We start from the raw sequence: 22,240 nt of genomic DNA on the forward strand, positions 1-22,240 counted from the left end.
AAAGACGGCTGTCATCTCTTACCTTATGCTATGTGCTTCAGTTCAATTCAATTCAATTCAGCTTTATTTGTATAGCGCTTTTACAATGTAGATTGTGTCAAAGCAGCTTCACATAAATGGTCATAGTAACTGGAACAGTGTGGTTCAGTAACTGGAACAGTGTGGTTCAGGTTTTAGTGTTTAAGTTCAGTTCAGTTCAGTTTAGCTCAGTTCAGTGTGATTTAATCATTACTGAGAGTTCAAACACTGAAGAGCAAATTCATCGATGCGTAGCTCTACCAATCCTGAACCATGTGAGGCAGTGGCGACAGCGGAGAGGGAAAAAAAACTTCACCTGATGGGAGTGAAGAAAAAAAACCTTGAGAGAACCAGACTCAGTTGGGCACGACCATTTTAATTTCTCCGCTGGCCAAAAGTCTTGTGCAGAACTTCATTCGCCGTGGTTTAGGCTGGAAGATGGCCTCAGTGAAGACTTGTCTGTCCCTGGAGCGTCGCTGGAATCAGACACATGTTCTCCACTCCCCACGACCATCAGCGCAGCAGCAGCTCAGGATATGGCCTGGTCCCGGATATGGAATCCTTGGGATCATCACGTCGCTGGTCTTTGATCCAATCAGTGACTCTGCCTAATCTGAGGACCTCGGGATGAGTATCCCCAGGTGAAAATAGAGAATAAAGAGAATAATTAGCGTAGCTGCTGTTCATAGTGTATATAAGCAAGATGCAGAAGCCAGTGTGGAACCCGCTAGGTGATGCATTGAGTGTATGCTTTACTAAACAGATAGGTCTTTAATCTAGTTTTGAACTGGGAGAGTGTGTCTGAGCCTCGGACATTACCAGGAAGGCTATTCCAGAGTGTAGGAGCCATGAAAGAGAAGGCTCGACCTCCTTTACTTGATTTTGCTATTCTAGGTACTACCAGAAGCCCTGAATTTTGAGATCTTAAGGAGCGAGTTGGCCATTTCAGGGCCATTTTTCCTCTGTTTTTGAGGTGATGTGCATATGTAATCCTTTTATATGTCTGATGTGGTCCAAACACAGTGAATTATGTTTGATCAAACAGAAGAATAGTGAAATATGAAAACAATGATCGGTCCCTGTGGCTTGTATTGCACCTCTCATCAGTTGGAATACAATAACTTTTGCATAGATTATGGTAGAGACATTTTTCTTTTTTGCTATGTTTACAGACATATGCAGGAACCACCAAAATTAATAACAGCACGCTAGACCACACAGAACCTAAAAGGTACACTTTCAAATTTGAGTTTAAAAGAAAAAAAATACAAAAAGCGCCTCTTTTTTTAGGTGTTTATTATAACAGACGACATATACAGTTAATTTAAACACTTTCAATAGTGTTTTATGAAAATTCAAAGGGTTTTCTTTAAAATGATACCACATTTTTGCATTTACACCTCTGCATGTGGATTTGGGAAGCTTTTAAATTTGGGTAGGTAAAATACAGGCGGAAATCCCAAAAAACAAAAGTTTTTATAAAAGTTTAGCCGGTTGGGAAAGTCACTGTATTACAATGTTTTGGTCTGTAGACAATCGGAAAAAATACTGCTCAAGCAAGCTAATAACATGGACCTTAAAATGGCTTTTAGAATTAAAAACTGCTTTTATTCTAGCCGAAATAAAACAAATAAGACTTTCTCTAGATGAAATAATATTATAGTAAATGCTGTAAAAATATTAATTAATCTCTATTAATCCTCATTTGGTAAATATAATAAAGAAATCACAGGAGGGCCAATAATTGTAACTTCAACTGTATATCTAGTTAGTTGTTAAATCCTGGAAACAGCATGCTCTGTATTGTGGTCTGTTAGTATGTAGATGCCCGAGTATGGAGAATGCAGGGATAGATCAGCAGCGTGTGGCTCAATTACAGTGCTGACGTGCAGTAAGTCACCGCATTGATCTTTGCATGAGGTCTCACACTATGGCACACGTGGGTTATCACACACATACACACTCGCATGCCGCCATAATTCACGTCTGTCAAATGGTGTAGCGCCACCATAAACAAGAGCACAAGCCGTACTGAATGACAGATGGTGGAATATTTCAATTTAGTAAATGAAGTTTGACTCTAACAGAATGAGGCCTGTAAATCTCAGCGTTGTGCTGCAGTGTTTTTCTGGAACGATGTGTCCTTCTGGAGGGCGAGACGACCCGACCGGCCTTTATGATAGGTTTTTTTTTTCTTCAGTTATTATTGATGTGTTGATGTTAACAGAGTCGTGCTCTGAGGTAAAGAGGTGAGAACAGTGTGTGACCTGCTAAAGTGCCTTTATTGATTCCTTATCTCCTACCTCTTTCCCACTAGCATTTACCGGATGTAAGCTCTATCAGCTTTTAACCCTTGTGTAAGGGTAGTTGACTACCCTTTCGTTATGTTCGTGGCTGTTTTTGCCCCATTGACTTCCATTATAATGACATTTGACATCAAATAATCATACATTCTTGATTGTTGGTGTTTTTCCTTATTAGGAAGAGGTCAAACTTTTTACTGTTGATCATCAGTTGGCACAATTACCCCTTTAGATAGGCCTGTGCAAAAAAGTTTCCGCCATTTATATGGAGTTTAGTAAAACAGTAAATTATAACATAAGTGCGTAAATGCACACTTACTATAATTACTATGTTCTGAGAGCTGAGAGCTAGAGGTGCTTATTTTTGATTTTCTCAAACACATCAAGGTAAGTGTATAAAAGTCTCTCTCACACTCACACACACTATTCTCCATATAACCATGTATTTTGAGGCCAGAAGCTAATCTTATTTTGCTCTGCAACTGATGACTAACAGTAAAAGTTACAAATTTTATCTCTTCCAAATATTGAAAAACCTTTTTTTTTTTTCTAGAATAATACATATAAGTCTTTCCACATGCAGGGTAGAGGGAAGTTCTAGTAACCAGGTTTGAAGTAGGGCTTTGAATTTTTATTACACACACACAAAGAATTATTATAATGATTATTATTATTATTATAATGATTATTATTATTATTATTATTATTTAATCGCTACATTTTTTATTTATTTAAAGCCAGGTTTTCCTCTGGCCTTTTCTGAATTTTCAACATTATTATAATTTTTAATTTTGAACTTTAACTAAAACTTTAACTTGTTTTTTTCCATTTTTTTTAAACCTTCAGTTTAGTTTTTTTATACTTGGGTTAAATATAAGGTTCAAATATAGATGTCTATTAAATTAAATCTACAAAGGTGACTTTACATGGAAAGTATCTGTTTAAATGTTTCAAATAACTTTTGTGAAAATAAAACGTCTGATTATGCGACCTGCACTTTTACATTGAAAAAGTGAGCAAAATAAAATATCTGAAATATTTAATATTAAATATATATTAAATGTGAAAAACTACTGATGTAAATGATAGTGAGAATAAATTAATTAGTGGAATCAGTGGTATAATCAATTTAATTTCAACAACAAAAAAAATGTATATAATGTCACGACTTTGCAATCAAAAAATGTCATTAAAATGGAAGTCAATGGGGCAAAAACAGACACCAACATAACAAAAAGGTAGTAAATTTGCGCAGAGTGTATTGTTGAATTTTTTAACATTTTTAAAGCATTTTTTCAAATTATGTGTAAAAATTAGATTTGTCACCAAAAATCATTCCATTTGCTGAAATGCAGAGACAGTTTTGACCAAATTGAGACCCAGGCCCTGTTTAAACTTATACGTTTTAGTTTTAATCAGGGCTCGAAATTAACTTTTTTATTTGGTAGCACGGTGCTCCCAACTTCAAAAATTTAGGAGCACCAGAAAAAATTTAGGAGCACCCACCAAAAATTGATTGAGCACCGCTGCAAATTGTATTTTAAGGGACTTATTGTATTTTAAAACAACATCAATTAGGACTAACAAAAACCAGAAACAACTATCTAACTAATGCTGAGATGACATTGATATTTGTGTGCAATAATTCCAAAATGTGTATATATTAAAATTCTAGAATATTAATGATGATGATGATGACAATAATAGTAACAATGAATTCCATTTGTCATCATCATGCTGCCTTGAATGTGCTTGAATGCAAGTTATCTGCTATAAAAAGTCTGTTACTTTATGAAAAATAATTGTATAGTTTGCATCAAACAAAAATGAAGCATTGCAGTAAGAAATATTGATTTTGTACTGCTAAACAACATATATATGCATGTCAGTTTAATAAATAATATTTCTGCTGCAAAACAAACAAAAGATTATAATAAAATATTAAATTCAAGGCTGAAAGCTGCAAAACAGTCATCAGTAACTAAATAAAATATATATATATACACCTCAAGAAAGAATAGGCAAAAGAAAGTAAGTAAAGTCTCATTTCTATCACTCTTTAAAAGTTTTGGTTTCAGTTTGTGTCAATTTAAATGTTCAGTCTGAGCTGATTTTCATTTTTCTGTGTTTGTGGAAAAGCAGGCGAGTCAGCCGACCCAATTTATGAGCAGGTTGAGCACCGGCGCAATACCGCTGTTTGTTATGAGACGCAGTTTCAGTGTAAACTTAGTAAAGGCGGGCTTCTTTGGCGATGATACAGTATTAGATTTGACTTTTAGCGGACATTTGCGCTGAATACGCAGTGAATGCAACGCATGGAGATTCGGGCACCTTCTCCAAGAAGCGCGTACTCGATTGATCTCAGCTGGCAGATCAATATTCACCACGTGTCATGATCGCTCTCATCTGCGCCTCAACTTTAGGTGGGGTTTGCACTTTGCAAACCTGCGTGCTTTAAGTTTTCACTCTTTAGCCGTTTGCATTTCCCGTGGACATAAAAGCTCCCTCCATGTCATCTAACAGTGAAAAGCCTTGATTGATTGACAGCTAATATGAACCAATATAGCGGCAGGGAAGAGCGATTCAGCACGTTTTAAAAAAAAAATCAAAACAGGTCGCACTAATGCGCCCAAATATATTATGAGGTCGCATCGATTAATTTTCGGGCGCATATGCGACCAAAATGGTCGCAATTTCGAGCCCTGTTAACACAATGTTTTAGAATGAATCGGATTCGCTCCACCTTCCTGGAGCTCAGCTCTGCCTGTGTGGCACTGCAGTGAGTACTACTTGCGAACAGCACACAAGGTTTAATGTTGGAAATTCAGCTCTGCCGTTTCACAGTGACTTTATTAAGATTTCTAGTAGTTCAAAACGTATTATATAAATAAATCATTTATATAGAAATAAGTCCATACAATAACAACAATTCTGGGAGCATTTTTTATATTATTTTGGAGGCATAGTGTTGCACATTTTTTTGATCAACTCACACAATACAATACATTACTTTAAACTAATAAATGTCAAAGTCCGTTTAAAAAAATGTTTTAACATTAGTTTTAACATATCAGAGGAGAGATCAAAGTCTCGTAATTCAATTTGAGATCATTAATAAACGATAAAAAAACATAAGTCACAAAATACTGTTAAAGATATATTTTACAGTGTTGCTATTGATTTGTGAATCAACATTAGCAACTAAACTCAGCAAATACAACATGTTTGTGCAGCTCAATGGAATTTGTATAGACTGAGATTACAAGCAAGAATAACGTGTTTAACTGTCATTAAAAATAATAAATAAATAAAAAAGGCGGGCACTAGTTTGTCCGTTTTTTTGGTCCCCTTGGTCAAAAGTCTCTGTATCTGTTCAAGATCATTCTGTTCTCCATTACTGGTCCCCAAGCAAATGTCGGAGCAGTCTCATATTTAATCAAGTGTGAATAAGGGCATGAATTTTGCAAGATTCTGCTTCATAAAGTGTGGTTATATTGCTGCTATTAGTTATGTCAAATAGTTTTTTAATAATGCATAATGCTATTAGCTGAGATCGCTCCTTCGGTAATAAAGGACTGATGGGGTTTTGTGTGAGTTTGGTGGTTAAAATGTTCTACACTTTAAAGATGTTATTTTTAGCTCACTTGTGGCATAAATCAATTTACTTTTTTGTTGTTGTTGTGATTTTTGTTCTCGTAAATTGTTTAATAAACTGGTGGCCATGTGCTTTCAACAAAATTAATAGATTCATTTATTCATATGCTAATAAGAAAATGTATTATTAAATTTTTATCATGCGTATGTTATGCGTTTTCTTAGAAATCATTCTTTTACTATCGTGCCCCAAAAAAATGTGCATCTCTTCTTCACAGGAAGCAATGCATAGATTCTTGATTTTATATAAATGGCAAGGTAGGGCTCCACAATTCTGGCTAAAATGAGAATTTTTTTGCTTAAGATCAAAATCATGATTTTCTCATGATTCTGTAGATGTACGGCACATGTCATGTCATGTGATTTGCATGTCAAAAAACATGCAACTCATACTTCCCACGCGGTTTCAAAAACAATCGCTTTGTGCAGTACACTGAATGTTATTTACAATTTTATTACCTGTTGTTCACAGCCTATACAGGTTCTGTTCACTAAAGTATAGATAATTCGCGAGCTAACAATTCGCTAATGATTTGCGAAAGCAACATCTTTCACTGTTTGTTTAGTACTGAGAGGTGGTCTGTCCTCTTAGTAAACAAAAAGCTCACTTGTGAGACGTATTCGCGACCATGAATACATCAGAAATGACATTTAAAAACTAATTATACCTTATAAATACAGTATGTGGCACTTTGGAGGTGTTGGAGGTGACCACGTTAATCAGAATATGATCAGTCCATTTCAGTTCCGTTTTCAAAAAAAAAAAAAAAAAAGAATTTAAGAAAACGGCCGTTTTTCCGTTTTTCTCTTGCTCACAAAAAAACAAGATTTTGTCTCGTTTTTCGTTTTTTTAATTTAGGGTAGGAAAACAAAAAAAGGACTTTAAAATACATTATACACATGTAGGTGGTGCTGAAACGCTCATTTTCCTCTAATTGGTCAACCAAATCGGAGCTCGGACCATACCCAGGCTTTTAATTATTATTATTTATTTATATATATATATGAGCAATTCCAGCGTTATGGATGTGACATTTGCAGTAAAATCTTAATAAACATAAATTCACGTAAAAAGTATATGTTAACATTATATTAAAACTTATGTTTATATTCTCCAGAACAACTGACCACAGAGTTATGGGACCAGAAAAATATCAATCTGTAAACATATTTTGTGCTTTAAATCTGGAAAATAAACATGCCTTATGGATGTGACAAAAAAGTCTGCGAATGTATAGTATGCAACATACTTTGTAGAAATTCTGTTAATTAAACTGCACAACCCAAAAGAAACAATAATAATCAAATGGAAAAGAGTTGGCTCTCTATAAAACAAAAATTATTGACTTTATTTTATTTAATTTTTCACATTTATGAGGGAAAAAAGTGTCGTTATGGATGTGACATCTCTCCGTTATGAATGTGACAGATGTGAAATTGCCGCTTGTGTGACTTTGCTAAATCAAACATAATAGTTTGAAAACATTGACAGATACATTCTTAGTATTTTTACTGTACTGTAAAATACTTTTCTTATACAAAAAAACTCAGAAACGGTTTCCGTATTTTGGTGAAAAAAGTTTATTCATGGCAAGGTTGACATTTGCATGGAATTGCTCATATATAAACTTTGTTTACATATTCTGACATTTGATCAGTTATCAGGCTTACAATTACTGCGTTTGCGTACATTTTTTAAAACCGTAAATTATTTCAAATTATGTAAACTATATATATAAAAAATATATACATTTAAAGTGATGGAACATTATATGTAAAACAAATCTAACCTATTGTATAGGCTACAGGCTAAATAAAGGCACCTTGTCAGAGCTTTACATCGTGTATGTCAAAGGCGTGAATGTAGACCTAATAACTGATCAAATGACAGAATATGTAAACTTAGTTTATATATATAATTAAATAATAATAAATAAAAGCCTGAGTATGGTCCGCAGAGGGCTCTTATTATGAGGGCATTTCAGCACTGCCTACTTGTGAATAATGAATTTAAAATTAGTTTTTTCGTTTTCCTACCCTAAAAGTAATAATAAAAAAAAAACGAAAATTGAGCCAAAATTTCGTTTTTTAATTTTTTGTTGTAAGCAAAAGCGAAAAAGTCAGTTTTTCTTACGAGACCCTGATTCACTGTGCTGAGCAACGTAAATCAAACAACATGATGCCTTGTGCGACAGCCTTCATGCTTCTTTCAAACTTGAAAATATATTTGGCTGAATTGTCGAGATGCTGGATTAGGATTTGTGTGGGGGGTTGAATCGAGATCGCAATTTTTTTTTTGGTTAATCGTGCAGCTATACGGCTAGGTGAAAAATTGTCCCATTTCATAAATGAAGGGGTCATTATGGCTTGCACATTACCCAGCTCTCTGCTCTCTGTCCCATTTAAGTTTAATCTTTTTATGCACTTCAGTTGTATTTGAACTCTCTTTTACTGTATCTGCAGGAAACATCATCCAAAACATCATCTGACCCAGATCTAGTTTTTTTTCTTTCTCTCCAGAGGCAAAAAAACATCTTTCTCTTGTTTGACGTGATTTAAAAGTCTCCTGTGTTTGTTCCCTTGTCCGGGTCACTTGGAAAGGGCTCATTTCTGAACGTCAATGTCCCTCGGGTCGCATACCTTGAGCTGTTTAGCATTCAAATATTCACTCAGGCAGGTTTTAATGATTTGTCTAACATGTACAGGGAGATTTTCACGGTATGAGAAACTTGCATGACCCTTGACAACTTTACAGCAATGCTCCTCGTGCTGTTGTGTGTTAATTTGTAAGCAGAACAAGAGTACATAATGTTTTTTAAGCATGTGCTCTTTTATTAACGTAGGCTCTTTGGTAAAATGTACCCTGGTGTACATTTTTGAGAACTAAGGAATATGTGCTCACTGGTACATATGGCTGTGACGAATTATATTGGGTGTTACCGCTGACTTGGGTTGGGTTTAGGGTAGGGTGTGTGTGGGTGAGTCTGTATCAAGCTGATATATTATGCACGACGAAAAAGCCAATTGACTTCTCTCACGGACGTGCACAAGAAGGACATTGAGACTTCCAGAAATGTCCACATTGATTTTAGAGAAATGGAACATTCTAGAAAACATGCCCCAGTAATGTATTTGAGATTGTCAAAAATGTACACCGTGCCCTCTACTGGGTTTGTGAAAACAAAACTGCATGAAAATATAGTCCTGAGCACATATTTCCAATGTAAGAGTTTTAAACTATTTTAGAGTTCAATAATGACCCTATGAAATCCAAAATGTGTGAGGTTTGGTCAAACCACAGGTGAAGAGGGTAAATAAAACCTAATAGTTTTTACCATACTTCCCAGTTTATAGTGGAATTACCAACCTATGTCACACGAGTTCAGCCGCGCATACCGCAAACACGTTGTGTTGTGCAGTAGGATGCCAAAATCGAATTAAAATAAAATTTTATTGTACACCACACTGCTTTTAATGCCAACCACAGACGTCTTTGGCTAACATGGAGCTGAATAGAGTTCTATAATCTATATCAGGCAAGTTCAAGCTATGCTGAATCATACACATTACTCGTGTTTGATTGCAGCAACGATATTAGCAAAAACAGCTAAGGTTAATTAAACGATGGACACTGAATGCTTAGAATGAAATGTAAAGGTGTAAGTTCACATACCCTGCAATACAATTGCAGTTTGCTGTCAGAATGCAGTAGTTTTGCTTGTTGATGATTACCCAGGCCTTGTACAGTTCAGTCTTCTTTCCTTGTCTTTGGCTAGGCAGAACCTCGGTTTTTAGCACTACATGATTTTGAATCTGGTAATCAGGGAACATTATTTCTTGCACATGACCACACAGAACAAAATTGTTGGCATCCAAAGACTTGTAGGCCTCAAACTTCTCTTGTAAAATCACTTAGAGTTTCAATGAGATGGTTGATTTTTGTCTTATCCAGTATCCATTGGAAGGGTGCTATTGCAAATGGAATAAGAACAATCCGATTCAAGTCAGACGAACTGCGCTCACTTTAACGTTAATTTTGCTGAATAACTGTGCATATCACTGGGTGACAAGCTGTTATAATACGCTGAAAGCATTATGTAAATAATATACATATGTAATCAATATAATTTCTAGGACAATATACATATGTAATCAATATAATCTCCAGGACAACAACAACTGCATCGGATGTCATTCCCTCGCTGTAAATGTTAGTGCTCCTGTGTTTTTTCTGCAACCTCGATGCGCACGCATCTTGAATGTTTACAAACTGGTAATTTGACTATAGAATACATTAAAAACATTTTTGTATTACATTTTTACATGTTTGTGTATGAAAATGAGGTACTATTTCAGTAAACTCACTGATTTGAATATACTTTTTGCAAAAATCTGAACATTGGATTAAGTCAGGTTCAAAATTGCTACTTTTTCTGACACATTGGGGCCAAATATGTTTTACAAAGAGCATTTTGAGTATTTGTTGATTTATTCATCACTCCTTAACTCAAAAAATACTGCCAAATGGCTAGAAAAAAACTCCTTTTGAGAAAATGGCCTTCAAAATATGTAGATCTGAACAGACAAATTGATAAAGCGTGACAAAATAACACTTAAAACTATTAACACTTTATACCAAAAACCCCAAAAGATTACATTTTTATTTTAAGGTGTTCCTGTTACAGGGTTACTATTCACTAAACTAATACAATAAGTGCAATTATTACATGTACCTACTGTATGGTTGGGTTTAGGGTTAGTTGCATGTAACTATGCATAATTAATTGTATTAACTGTAGCATGCTTGCATTTATTTTAGCTGAAATATCTTTCTGTTTACACGACACCGTTTATATGTGCGATCTGACATCTTTCAGGATGAAGCAGGGTATTTGTTAAAATGCAGGATGAGACTTGATTTTTGTTACCAAAAAAATGTAATCATTAAACAACTTAAAAACTTGAAATGAATCCTTGCTGAAAATGAAATTATAAATATGAAATATTTTTTGTTATTTTTTACTTTTCTAAATTAAAAATGAAGTTTATGTTGATTAATAATAAAACCACTTCAGTTTGTATGAAATAATTCCAATTATATAGATGTATATGGGTAAAAATTAAAATGCTAAAAACACATCTACATATCTATCTATTACTTGATTGATTGTTCATTCTATCCTTTCTTCGTTCTGTCATTTGTTCATTCGTTCTATTGGTTGTTCATTTGTTTTATCGTTTGTTCGTTCTGTTGTTTGTATGTTCGTTTTATCACTTGTCTTTTTTTCACCGTTTGTTTGTTCTGTCATGTTTGTTTATTTTATCATTTGTTTGTTAATTTCATCATTTGTTTGTTTATTCTTTTATTTTTTAGTTTGTTTATTGTTTGTTTGTTTGTTCTATCGTTTGTTTGTTTGTTCTATTGGTTGTGCACTTGTTTTATCATTTGTTTGTTCTTTTTTTATTGTTTTTGTTCATTTTATCAGTTGTTTGTTTATTCTATCATTTGTTTGTTCTACTGTTTGTTAGTTTGTTTATTGTTTGTTCGTTCTGTCGTTTGTTCATTCTATCGTTAGTTTGTTCGTTCTATCACTTGTTTTTATTCTATTGTTTGTTTATTCATTTTATTATTTGTTTTTGTTTGTTTGTTTGGTTATTCAATCATTAGATCGTTCGTTCTACTTTTTATTCTATTGTTTGTTGAACCGTTCATTTGCTCTATCATTCTATGTCTTAATAGTACTGTGCAAGTGTCTTTTTGATAAAGCGTGTCAGTACGAACAACAGCTACAAAACAACAAAAAAATTTTTGCTATTTTGAAATTGTTTAATATTTTTATGACAACATTTTTATTTTAAATTTGAAGGAAATGTGAATATTGTTTTACAGACAAAACCATAAACTGTAAATTTAGAGAAGCCGTGTATTTCCATCCTTGCAATCTGATGTTTTTCTGAATGTAACAGGACAAACTTGATTTTGTTAACAGGAATCGTTGATCAAGAAAAAGAAAAAAATACTCTCAATAGCACGTATTGCTAAAACAAATAGATCTTGATCATTGGTCATCATCCCATAATCGCCACCCTTCCGATATCTTCAGGGAACTTGGATTAACAATATTTGAGAAACAGTTGATTATCCCATGATATGACTAACAAAAGGCCTGACTGTGTCTCATCAGAAACTGCGGCAAGCCGGTATTGAAGTGCCTGAAGTGGGTGGAAAGGCCAAAGGTGGCGTGGAGGAGGACAAGAAAAATCTGAAGGAAGAGGTCAGGCAGCTGAAGGACGAACTCGACGCAACCAAGAAAGGTATATTAGTCTGAATCGCTCATTCAGTGCTTAAAGGGACAGTTCACTCAAAAATTACATTTACTCTACTTTCACTTGTTCCAAACATGTCTGAGTTTCTTCTGTTAAACACAAAGGAAGATATTTTATAATCATTATCCATTGACTTCCATGTTATTTGTTTTTCCTACTGTGGATTTCAATGGTTACAGATTTTCTGCTTTCTTCAAAATATATTACTTGGTGTTTAACAGACGAAAGAAACCCATAAAGGTTTATAATCACCTGAGGGTTAGTAAATCATAATTAAATTCTTTAATTGTTTGAGCTATCCATTTGATATCACTGCTGTCTGCATATTAAGAAATTAAGTTTATCTGTGTATAAAGTTAGGCTAATGAACAAACTTCTAGGATTTGATTTGATTATAAATAGTGGCCTGTGAGATTTTCGTTGCCATGTGGCATTGGAAATGTACAAATAAATGGGTCCCACCATTTATTATGTGGTTTTAATTATTGTCTGCTTGCATCAGAAAATTCAATTTATATTTATTTCTATAGTGCTATTTTACAATGTAGAGTGTGTCAAAGCAGCTTAACATTGAAGTTCTAGTAAACTGAAACTGTCAGTCCAGTGTTCAGAGTTGAAGTTCAGTGCAGTTCAGTTCAGTCTGGTTTAAATTTCACTACTGAAAGTCTAAACACTGAAGAGCAAATCCATTGATGAACAGCTCCACAAGTCCTTAAAAATAAGAAAATGTGTTCATATAGTATTGCACAAAGCTTCTGGTGCACTTGAAGTGGGCTACAGATAAGGTTAGGGACGGGTCTGGAGGTATGGTTAGGTTTAAGGTTAAGTAAAGGTAAGGAATGGGTTAACAGTGTAATTATAAATATAGTTACAAAATAAATATGTAATTGTAAACAGATATAGATTTTATTATTAGATCAATGTAAAAACATGCATGTACTAGGGCTGCACGATTCTGGTTAAAATGAGAATCACATTTTTTTTAGCTTAAAATCAGGTTAATATGAGTAGACTATTATTATATGGTAAAATAACAATAATATTAGGCCTATGTGTAGGTCTACTGTTGGTTAAAATGCTAAATTTTGTATATACTTATAATGGTGGACTTAAACAGACTTTAAATTTGTCCTGGTTGGTAATTCACAGTATAGTTATTACATCAGAATTAAACTATATATAATGCTGAAAAGTTGAATTATTATGTTTGAGGTATATGGTTGTCATTTGTCATTGAGAACATTACTAGACTATTTTTTTTCACTGGTAAAATGAGACATTTGTCATTATCTGATACCCTGTTCCATTATGTTCAACATTATAAAGGCTAGAGTAGTTATACTGACTCAGTAAACATTTATTTACATGCACAACACTCTGTTTGCTACTGAAAAAAACATTTAATGCTTGCTGTAATAACTCTAAACTCTAAAATGCGATATAATGCGATATAATCCTTTAAATGATGGCTGCAACGTTTTCACTTTCACTGCTGCGTGCATTCATGTCATGGCTGTAGTCACTCTGAAAAAAATAAAAAAACATGCATGCAGATCATACTTCTCGTGTGGCTCCCAAAAGATCCCAAACTGAACCTTATTTACAACTTTGTTACCTGTTATTCACACCCTTTACAGGTTCTGTTCACTAAAGTAGACATGGGGGGCATGCATGTGCATCCTCTCTGAGTTTCGTTCCAAGTCGTGCTATTCAATCATTTGGTGAAATTGTATAGATGCAGTATAGACCATTTTGGGGGATGTTAACAAAAACAATGGTCCCAGCGTATTTCCTGCTTTACATATTTAATTTCTATAGCGTCCTAAAATTGAAAAAGAGGCACATATTGATAAATAATGTTATGACAGCTGTTTTAACAATAAGTTATGATTGAATTTCCTCTTTTTACAGTTATGATAGTTTAATAGCATGCAGGAAATGTTCATGAGTTAATGACATGACCACATTGAAATGGTCAATATCGTAATATATATCACGGAAAAACAAAATAACGCAATGTCAGATTTTTCTGTATCGCCTATTATGAAGTGTGCCTCACACAGGTGAGTGGGCTTGACAAACCACCTGTAGAAATAATCCTCCCACTCTCTAAATAAAAAAAGCAAAAAACTCCCCCCTCCTCACTTTAGCAATTAATTCTATGAGCACTAAGAGTTCCTGTATATAATTAGCCCTTTTTGTGTGTGCTGCCTTTTCTTGTTCGCTGAGTGCCTCCTAAATTGTAAGACTATAAAAAAATATCTGCTAACTGACTAAATGTAAACGTGAAATTTTGAGGGTTTAGAAAGTTGATTAGTTCCTTCTAATGACTCTACAGTGAGCAACACAAGAAAACAGAAGCAGAAGTAAACTCCTCATAGAAGAATGAGCGCAGTAAGCATGATTCCCATGCCTCCCTTAACTGTATTTAGACAGTGCTGAGGGGGTCAAGGCCTGCTGATGACCCTCTATCTCCATGGGGTAAAGGGGTCATCTTGAGTTGAACACTTTTTAAGGGGTACTACACAAAACTGTCAGTGAGCTTAAAATAAAAACATTGTTTTATCATTGTAGCAAGAGATTTCAGGACGACCTGTTCTTTAAAGGTTATGTAAATAAAATGTGTTATTGATTTCTGTTTTAAGTTTGTGGTCAGTGTGAACTTTTTAAAGTCAATTAATGTTATACAGGAAGCATTAAATTGATCAATAGTGAGAGTAAAGTTATTTATACTGTTGCAAAATAAATCTAATTCAAATAAATGCGGTTCTTTTGAAAGAAAAAAACATTTTGCTTTGCATATAAGATATTAGTCATCCAAAATTATCAATATTTCATCATAGCTATGAATCAGAAATATACAGTGCTCAGCATATATGACTACACCCCTCACAAATCTCTCATTTAAATTAATAGTTTCTATACAGTAGGAACTTTACAATATTATATTTTTTGCATTTACATTAGCTTAGTGAGTACTGAAACCAAATCTGGAGCTTATCAACAAAATATCTTATAAATTTGGGCTACTAAATTGTGAACCATTTTTGTATGTTAGGGAAAAATATTAAATAACGTTTTCAAAAATAGCAAAAATCAAGAGAAAAAAATATATATATACAATTTAGTTGAAATGTTGTAGTTTGTTTTTGTTTTTTTGGATGAATTTAAATGAATTTAAATGTATTATCTTTCATTTCTAAAGATGTCCTGTGACTAAAATATTATTTTTTGTAAATTATCTGTTTCAGTAATCTGATTTGTTTAAATGCGCCAATATATATTAGCCATATTCACTGAGAAATGGATAAAAATGTTCATTTTCAAAATGGCGTGTACTCATTTATGCTGAGCACTTTGTCTTGAACAGCAAATCAGCAAACTAGACTCATTTCTGAAGCATGAGTTTACGCTAAAGACTGGTATAATGATGCCGAAAATTCAGCTTTACATCGCAGGAATAAATTAAATTTGAATATATTTTCAAATAGAAAACATTTTGTTTAAATAACAATAATATTTTAAAATATTACTGAAGGATCACATTCACTGAAAACTGGAATAATGATGCCAAAAACTTTACTTTACATCACAGAAATAAATTACATTTTCATGTATTTTGTAATTGTATATATGTATATATGTCTTATTTGTGAGCATAAGAAACTCCTTCTTTATTAGTATTGTCTGCTATTAGTGTTCGTGTTGTTTGCTACATTTTGCTACATGTTTGTGAGCATAGGAAACTTCTCTCAGAGACTTTCAAATAGTGTTGTCTGAACAGATTAAGGTGAAAAGTGGATCACACCTTCCAATGAAAGTCAAAAGTCTGACTATGTGATGCAACAGTGAATTAAAATCGCACAGAAAACCTAATGCACATCTTAGACTGGTGTTATTTCTGCTGATTTTGTACACTGTTTGCTGGTGTGTGCAGCTCTTCAGAAGTCAGACAGTGATGTGAAGGCCATGAAAAAGCAGGCTGAGAATCTGACCACAGAGTATGACCGTCTGCTGGAGGAACACGCCAGACTGCAGGTCAGAGATCTTACTTTAATATGTACGCAGTTGAGGAAAACATTATTTGCCCTCCTAGGAAATTTTAATTATTTTTAAAAATTTGGTAAAACTTTATATTAACTGCACACTATGAATCATTTATTAAGGATCAGCAAATAGTGAATTCATTATCTGTTAAGCATTAACTCTACATTAATAAACGTTAGTAAGCAGCTACAAATGCTCTATTCTTGACTTTTAAAAACATTTATAATGTGCTTAATAATTGTATTTTCATAATTTGTTAATGATTTAGGTCCCACTTTATATTAAGTGGCCTTAACTACTATGTACTTACATAAAAAAATAAATACAATGTACTTACTGTGTTTATAATGTATTTGAGAACACCTGTGGTGCTTTTGAGTTGGGATACAGGTTGGGTTCTGGACAGGTTTGGTGGCGTGGGTAGGTTTAAGGGTGGGTTAAGGCAGGGGTTCCCAAACTTTTCAGCCCGCGACCCCCAAAATAACAATGCCAGTGACTCGCGACCCCCAATATCCTCTGAGGTGGTTATAAATACAGAAACCTTGCATGCAATGACGCAAAGACACCAATTCAATTTGTGTCAGTGCTTTAAATGTAAAGAAAGTATAACCTGATGTTATAAAATCAAAATGCATCTGACGCTATTGCTGCCTTTAATATAATGTAATTACCCCAGGGGTCGCAATCCAATAGAACTAGTAACTATAAGCTACTATAGTAACTATATAGTATATAGTAACTATAAACGACTATTTTTATTTTCAGTATAGTTATGGATAAAATATGTTAATTCTTATGGTTTATTAAAAATAAATAGATTTTTTGGAAATCACCAGGCGACCCCCCTTCATTGCCCCGTGACCCCTCGGGGGGTCCCGACCCCCACTTTGAGAACCACTGGGTTAAGGTGTAAGGGATGGTCAACAGTGTATATACAAATGTAATTACAAAAGTTAATTACAGATGTAATTACATACATTTATTTAATCAAGCATAAGTACACAGTAAATACATGTATTTACACAATAAGTACATTGCACCAAACTATTAAATCCTGTGTAAGTACATATTAGTTAGGGCACTTAATATAAAGTGGGACCATGATTTGTTTTTCATTACTACAGTAAATATTGCATTATTTACAAACCAGTTATTTAAGAGTAGTTTTTAAGATCATTCAGAGTGAGTTAGTAAATGATTAATAAACTGTTCAAATTAACATTTATATATCTTATTATTCAGGGATATTGTAATAGTTTATTTGTTTGTTAATAAATGTTTCATTAGCTTAACTTCATCCAGTCCTGTGACCTAATCTAAAGTGAGGGTTATTTATGCTTTATAAATCCCTTGTAATTAAAGGCTCGGTTATATTATAAAAAGGAAAACAGAAAATAAACGACATTATTAATTTCTATTTGTTTGAAGATACACAAATAAAAACTGTACTTCAAATGAAAAATCAATCTTTGCAGCCTTATCTAAAGTAAAATCACTGTACAGTTTAAACATTGAGTCTTATTATATTGTTAAATTATTGTGTTGTTGTTTTATCCAGTTTTATGTTGTATTTTGACACTCCTGTTATTTGGCAATGTTTAAAATTTACAGTAATTTTACATTTTAGACAAGATTTCAAAGATTATTATTAATTTAAAACCAAACCTTTAATTGTCATTTATAAGGGATTTATAAAGCATAATGTATCCTCACTTTAGATTAGGTCACAAAACTGCATGAAGTTGAGTTAATAAAGCATTTATTATCATACATAGTAAGCATTTCTATATGCCTGAATAATAAGATTTATAAACGTTAACTTCAACAGTTTAATAATCATTTACTAACTTATTCTGAATGATCTTAAAAACATCCAACTACTCTTAAATACAAAGTTTGTAAATAATGCAATTATTTAATTTACTAATTAAAAATAAATCATTAACAAAGTATGAAAGTACAATTATTAAGCACATTATTAATGTGGTTGTAAGTCAAGAATCCAGCATTTGTAGCTAGTTATAAAACTGCTTACGTGTATTAATGTAGAGTTGATGCTTAACAGATAATGAATTCACTATTTGCTAATGCTTAATAAATGATTCATAGTGTTTAGTTATTAAATAGTGTTACCAAAAATTTTAAAAATGCTGTTTGGAATAACACATTTTCAACAAAATAGTTTTAACAACTAATTTCTAAACGCTAATTTCTGTTTTCTTGTCAATCATGACAGTACTTCATATTTTACTGGTTATTTTGCAAGATACTAGTTTTCAGCTTAAAGTGCAATTTAGACTTATGTTAATGAGGTAAGTATGGTTAATCGGGCAGATCATTGGACAACAGTGGTTTGGAAACCAAAGATAATAATTGACCTTAGCATTTAAAACAAATTAGGGTGACATGGTGGCTCAGTGGTTCACAGCAAGAAGGTCGCTTGGGTGGGTCATGTTTGTGTGGATTATGCATGTTCTGCCCGTGTTGGCGTGGGTTTCCTCTGGGTGCTCCGGTTTCCCCGGTAAGCTAAATTGTCCATAGTATATGTGTGTAAATGACTGTGTATGGATGTTTCCCAGTACAGGGTTGTAGCTAGAAGGGCATCTGCTGCAAAGAACATATGCGGGATGAGTTGGTGGTTCATTCCACTGTGGCTACCCCTGATGAATTAAGAAAATGAATGAATGAATGAATGAATGAATTAATTAATTAATGTAAAACAAATAAGCACATCAGCATTTTGTCAGCTACAGTAAAAGAAACTTCTCTTCTGAAGGGAAATATTATTGGAAATTATTATTTGTGTGTGTGTGTGTGTGTGTGTGTGTGTGTGTCTGTGTGTGTGTGTGTGTGTGTGTGTGTGTGTGTGGTTTCGTTCCTGTGTGTGTGTTCGTTCCTGTGTGCGTGTGTGTTCGTTCCTGTGTGTGTGTGTGTGTGTGTGTGTGTGTGTGTTCGTTCCTGTGTGTGCGTTTGTGTGTGTTCGTTCCTGTGTATGTGTGTGTGTTCCCCCCTACCTCTGCTTTCCCTGTCTACAAATACTGCTGCCTTCTAAGGGCACTGAGAAGAGAATAATGAATCCAGTAGCATCTCAAGTATGCAAGCTTATACGTGGCGAGTCTCTGCTTAAACATTTAACTCTCTGAAACTCATTTTCATGAATTCCTCTTGAGTTTGATTCATTGCTGTGAAGGTTTTTTTTTATTGAACTCTTCAGTGGTTTGCTTAAATCATCATCCCTCAGATGTGCAGCTCTCAAAAGTCTCAGCAGGATTTTAAATGTTCAGTTTTGTTGATTATTTAATGTTGTGATATCATCGGCTTCCAATTTCTCTTCTAGTAAGACCCTTTTTCAGCAATTATTACGGCCTAATTACTTAAATCTTCTTTCAAACATTTATATTTCAGCTATTTTGTAGCAGCTGTTTTGGTTTTAAAAATCTGGTTCGTTCATTCATTCATTCATTCATACATATTTCTTTGGCACAGCAGAATGAACTGCCAACTATTCCAACATATGTTTTATGCGGCGGATGCCCTTCCAGCTGCAAGCCAGTACTGAGAAACATCCATACACACTCATTCACACACATACACTACGCACAATTTAGTTAATCCAACTCACCCATATAGCGCATGTATTTGGACTGTGGGGGAAACCGGAACACCTTGAGGAAACCCACGCCAACAGGGGGAGAACATGCAAACTCCACACAGAAATGCCTACTGGTCCAGCCGCCACTCGAACCAGCGACATTCCTGCTGTGAGGCGAAAGTGCTAACCACTGGGCCACTGTGCCGCCCTGGTCTAATCATTCCAGTTTTTTTCATTATATTTTTTGACCTGTAAAAAATAGACGTATTTTAAATAAACGCAAAATGTATTAGATATGACAAGCACCCAGCTTAGTTGCTAAAATCTTAACTAACTTAAAACGAATAAAAAAATGTTAATTCAAACAACTAATTAAATCTACAGTGGTTACTCAATAAGAATAAAACAAGACTGGCTGACCATAGAAATTAATTAAAGGCTAATTTACTAGAATTAGAACTAGAACTTTTTCAGGGTGCGGGATCTTACAAAGTATTAAAAGTTAGTAAATCAGTGTAGAGAAATTTAAGGCTCTTAAAAAGTATCAAACCGTCTTAAATGCTATTTTGCAAGGTATTCAGTTTTAAAGAATTTTTGATCATGCAATGTATGGTTGTATGCTAAAGTTTGCTTGAATCAAAATAAAGTGTTAACATATTCTGTACAGCAATCATGGCAAAGATAAAAGAAATCAGTCATTAGACATTAGTTATTAAAATTGTTATGCTTAGACATGTTTTTAAAACATATAAAAGAAATACAATTTTAGAGGAGGGCAAATAATTCTGATTTCAGCTGTATATTAAACATTCTTAAAGTGTTCATTGCCTACAGGCCCTTAAAAGGATGCACAGGTACAGTATACGTTTCATTATGTTTTGATACTGATGTTACTTTTCCCATCTTCTAAAACGTCAGATACGATGAAAAACTGCTCATGTATCATTATTGTTCAATTCCCAGTACATGCTTTCTCAGAAAATACATGCTTTAAATGCTTCGTAAGTGAATAAAAGCATCTGAGTGAACTATTAAATGTAAACGTCTCAAACCACATTTCAGCGTTCTTCATTTTCAATCTGCCCGGATGGCAGCTGTTCAGCTTGGAGCAATGTCAATCGGCCGGGTTTTTTTTTTTTTCCTGTGCAGATCAAATATTACAGTGCAGCTAGTGAACATTAAGGCCAATGTGGCATCTGTTTTAAATGACTTCTAACAGTGTTTTATTACAGTACAGATATACTACAGTACTGGTTTTGCTATTTATCTGGCAAGATGCGTCTAAAATTGAGATAAAAAGAGAGTCAAAGGGTTCATGTATTGCATACCTTTCTGAAGTATGTATTGCATGATTTAAACTCGTCACGCGCTGTACAAAAACACATTTATAATGTGTGTAATCTGGAATAGTATAAAGAAAGCTATGTTTGGACATTTTAATGCCTCAGTGGTATGAGTTATTTTTACATGATCATTTCCCAAGTATAACCTGCAGAAATTTGGCATTAGTGATACATTTTTTGAAAGTCTGCTTAAGATTGAGGTATTTGATAGAAATATTACACTTTAAAGTAGCAATTTCTGTTTAATATAAAATAAATTTCATTGCAAAGGTAAAAATTTATTTTGATGGACTAATCCTGAACAATATTTTTATGTTTTTAAATTTATAAAATGCATATATTGGGGCAATGGTGATGCATTTTTTTATGTTTTTTTTTTTTTATACGAAAGCTTTATAATAAACAGCTTTTTATTTTACTTCACTGCAAAAAAAAAAAAAAAAAAAAGTTTTTCCTCTGTAGTTTTTGTCTTGTTTTTAGTTCAAATATGTTCAAATTTGCTGGTGTTTTTTGTCATTGCATGTTTTTGATAAATTGCAGCACGTTAAGCTCTTTAACGTACAAATATCTATAAAATTCATAAGTCAAGAAGCATTTTCTACACAAGCAAAAGTGTTGTTTTTTCAGAAATAATATGTCAAAATTAAGTAAATAAAATAATATGGGTTATTGCATTAAAAAAAAAAAAAAATTTTTTTAATTAAATTAAAAAATCTTGTTTTCAATTTAAAATAATGCTTTTGCTAAAATGCTTTGACTAGAAATAAGACAAAAAGTTAGAAAAGCAATTTTTTGCAGTAAGATTTAATGTAATGCATTCATGTTGAATAAAAGTTCTGTGGGGTCTTAAAATCTTAATTTCTTACATTTCAAAAACAATTTTTAGGCGTTTAAAAGTGTTACGAATTAAATTAAAAGTCCTTAATCAAAAAGAGATTTAACCAAAACGTAACAAA

The 22,240-nt window shown here is 33.4% G+C and overlaps 1 protein-coding gene across 1 annotated transcript in view; it reads left to right on the plus strand.

The window, feature by feature from the left end:
- The window catches only part of bcap31 (B cell receptor associated protein 31), a 55,752-nt gene that overhangs the window by 26,154 nt on the left and 7,358 nt on the right, over positions 1–22,240 (plus strand). Inside the window, 2 exon segments of the mRNA NM_200092.1 lie at positions 12,161–12,290; positions 16,240–16,340. Coding sequence (NP_956386.1) covers positions 12,161–12,290; positions 16,240–16,340 — 231 coding nt within the window.

The sequence above is a fragment of the Danio rerio genome, chromosome 8 (genome assembly GCF_049306965.1).
Source record: "Danio rerio strain Tuebingen ecotype United States chromosome 8, GRCz12tu, whole genome shotgun sequence".
In the NCBI taxonomy this organism is placed as follows: Eukaryota; Metazoa; Chordata; class Actinopteri; order Cypriniformes; family Danionidae; genus Danio; species Danio rerio.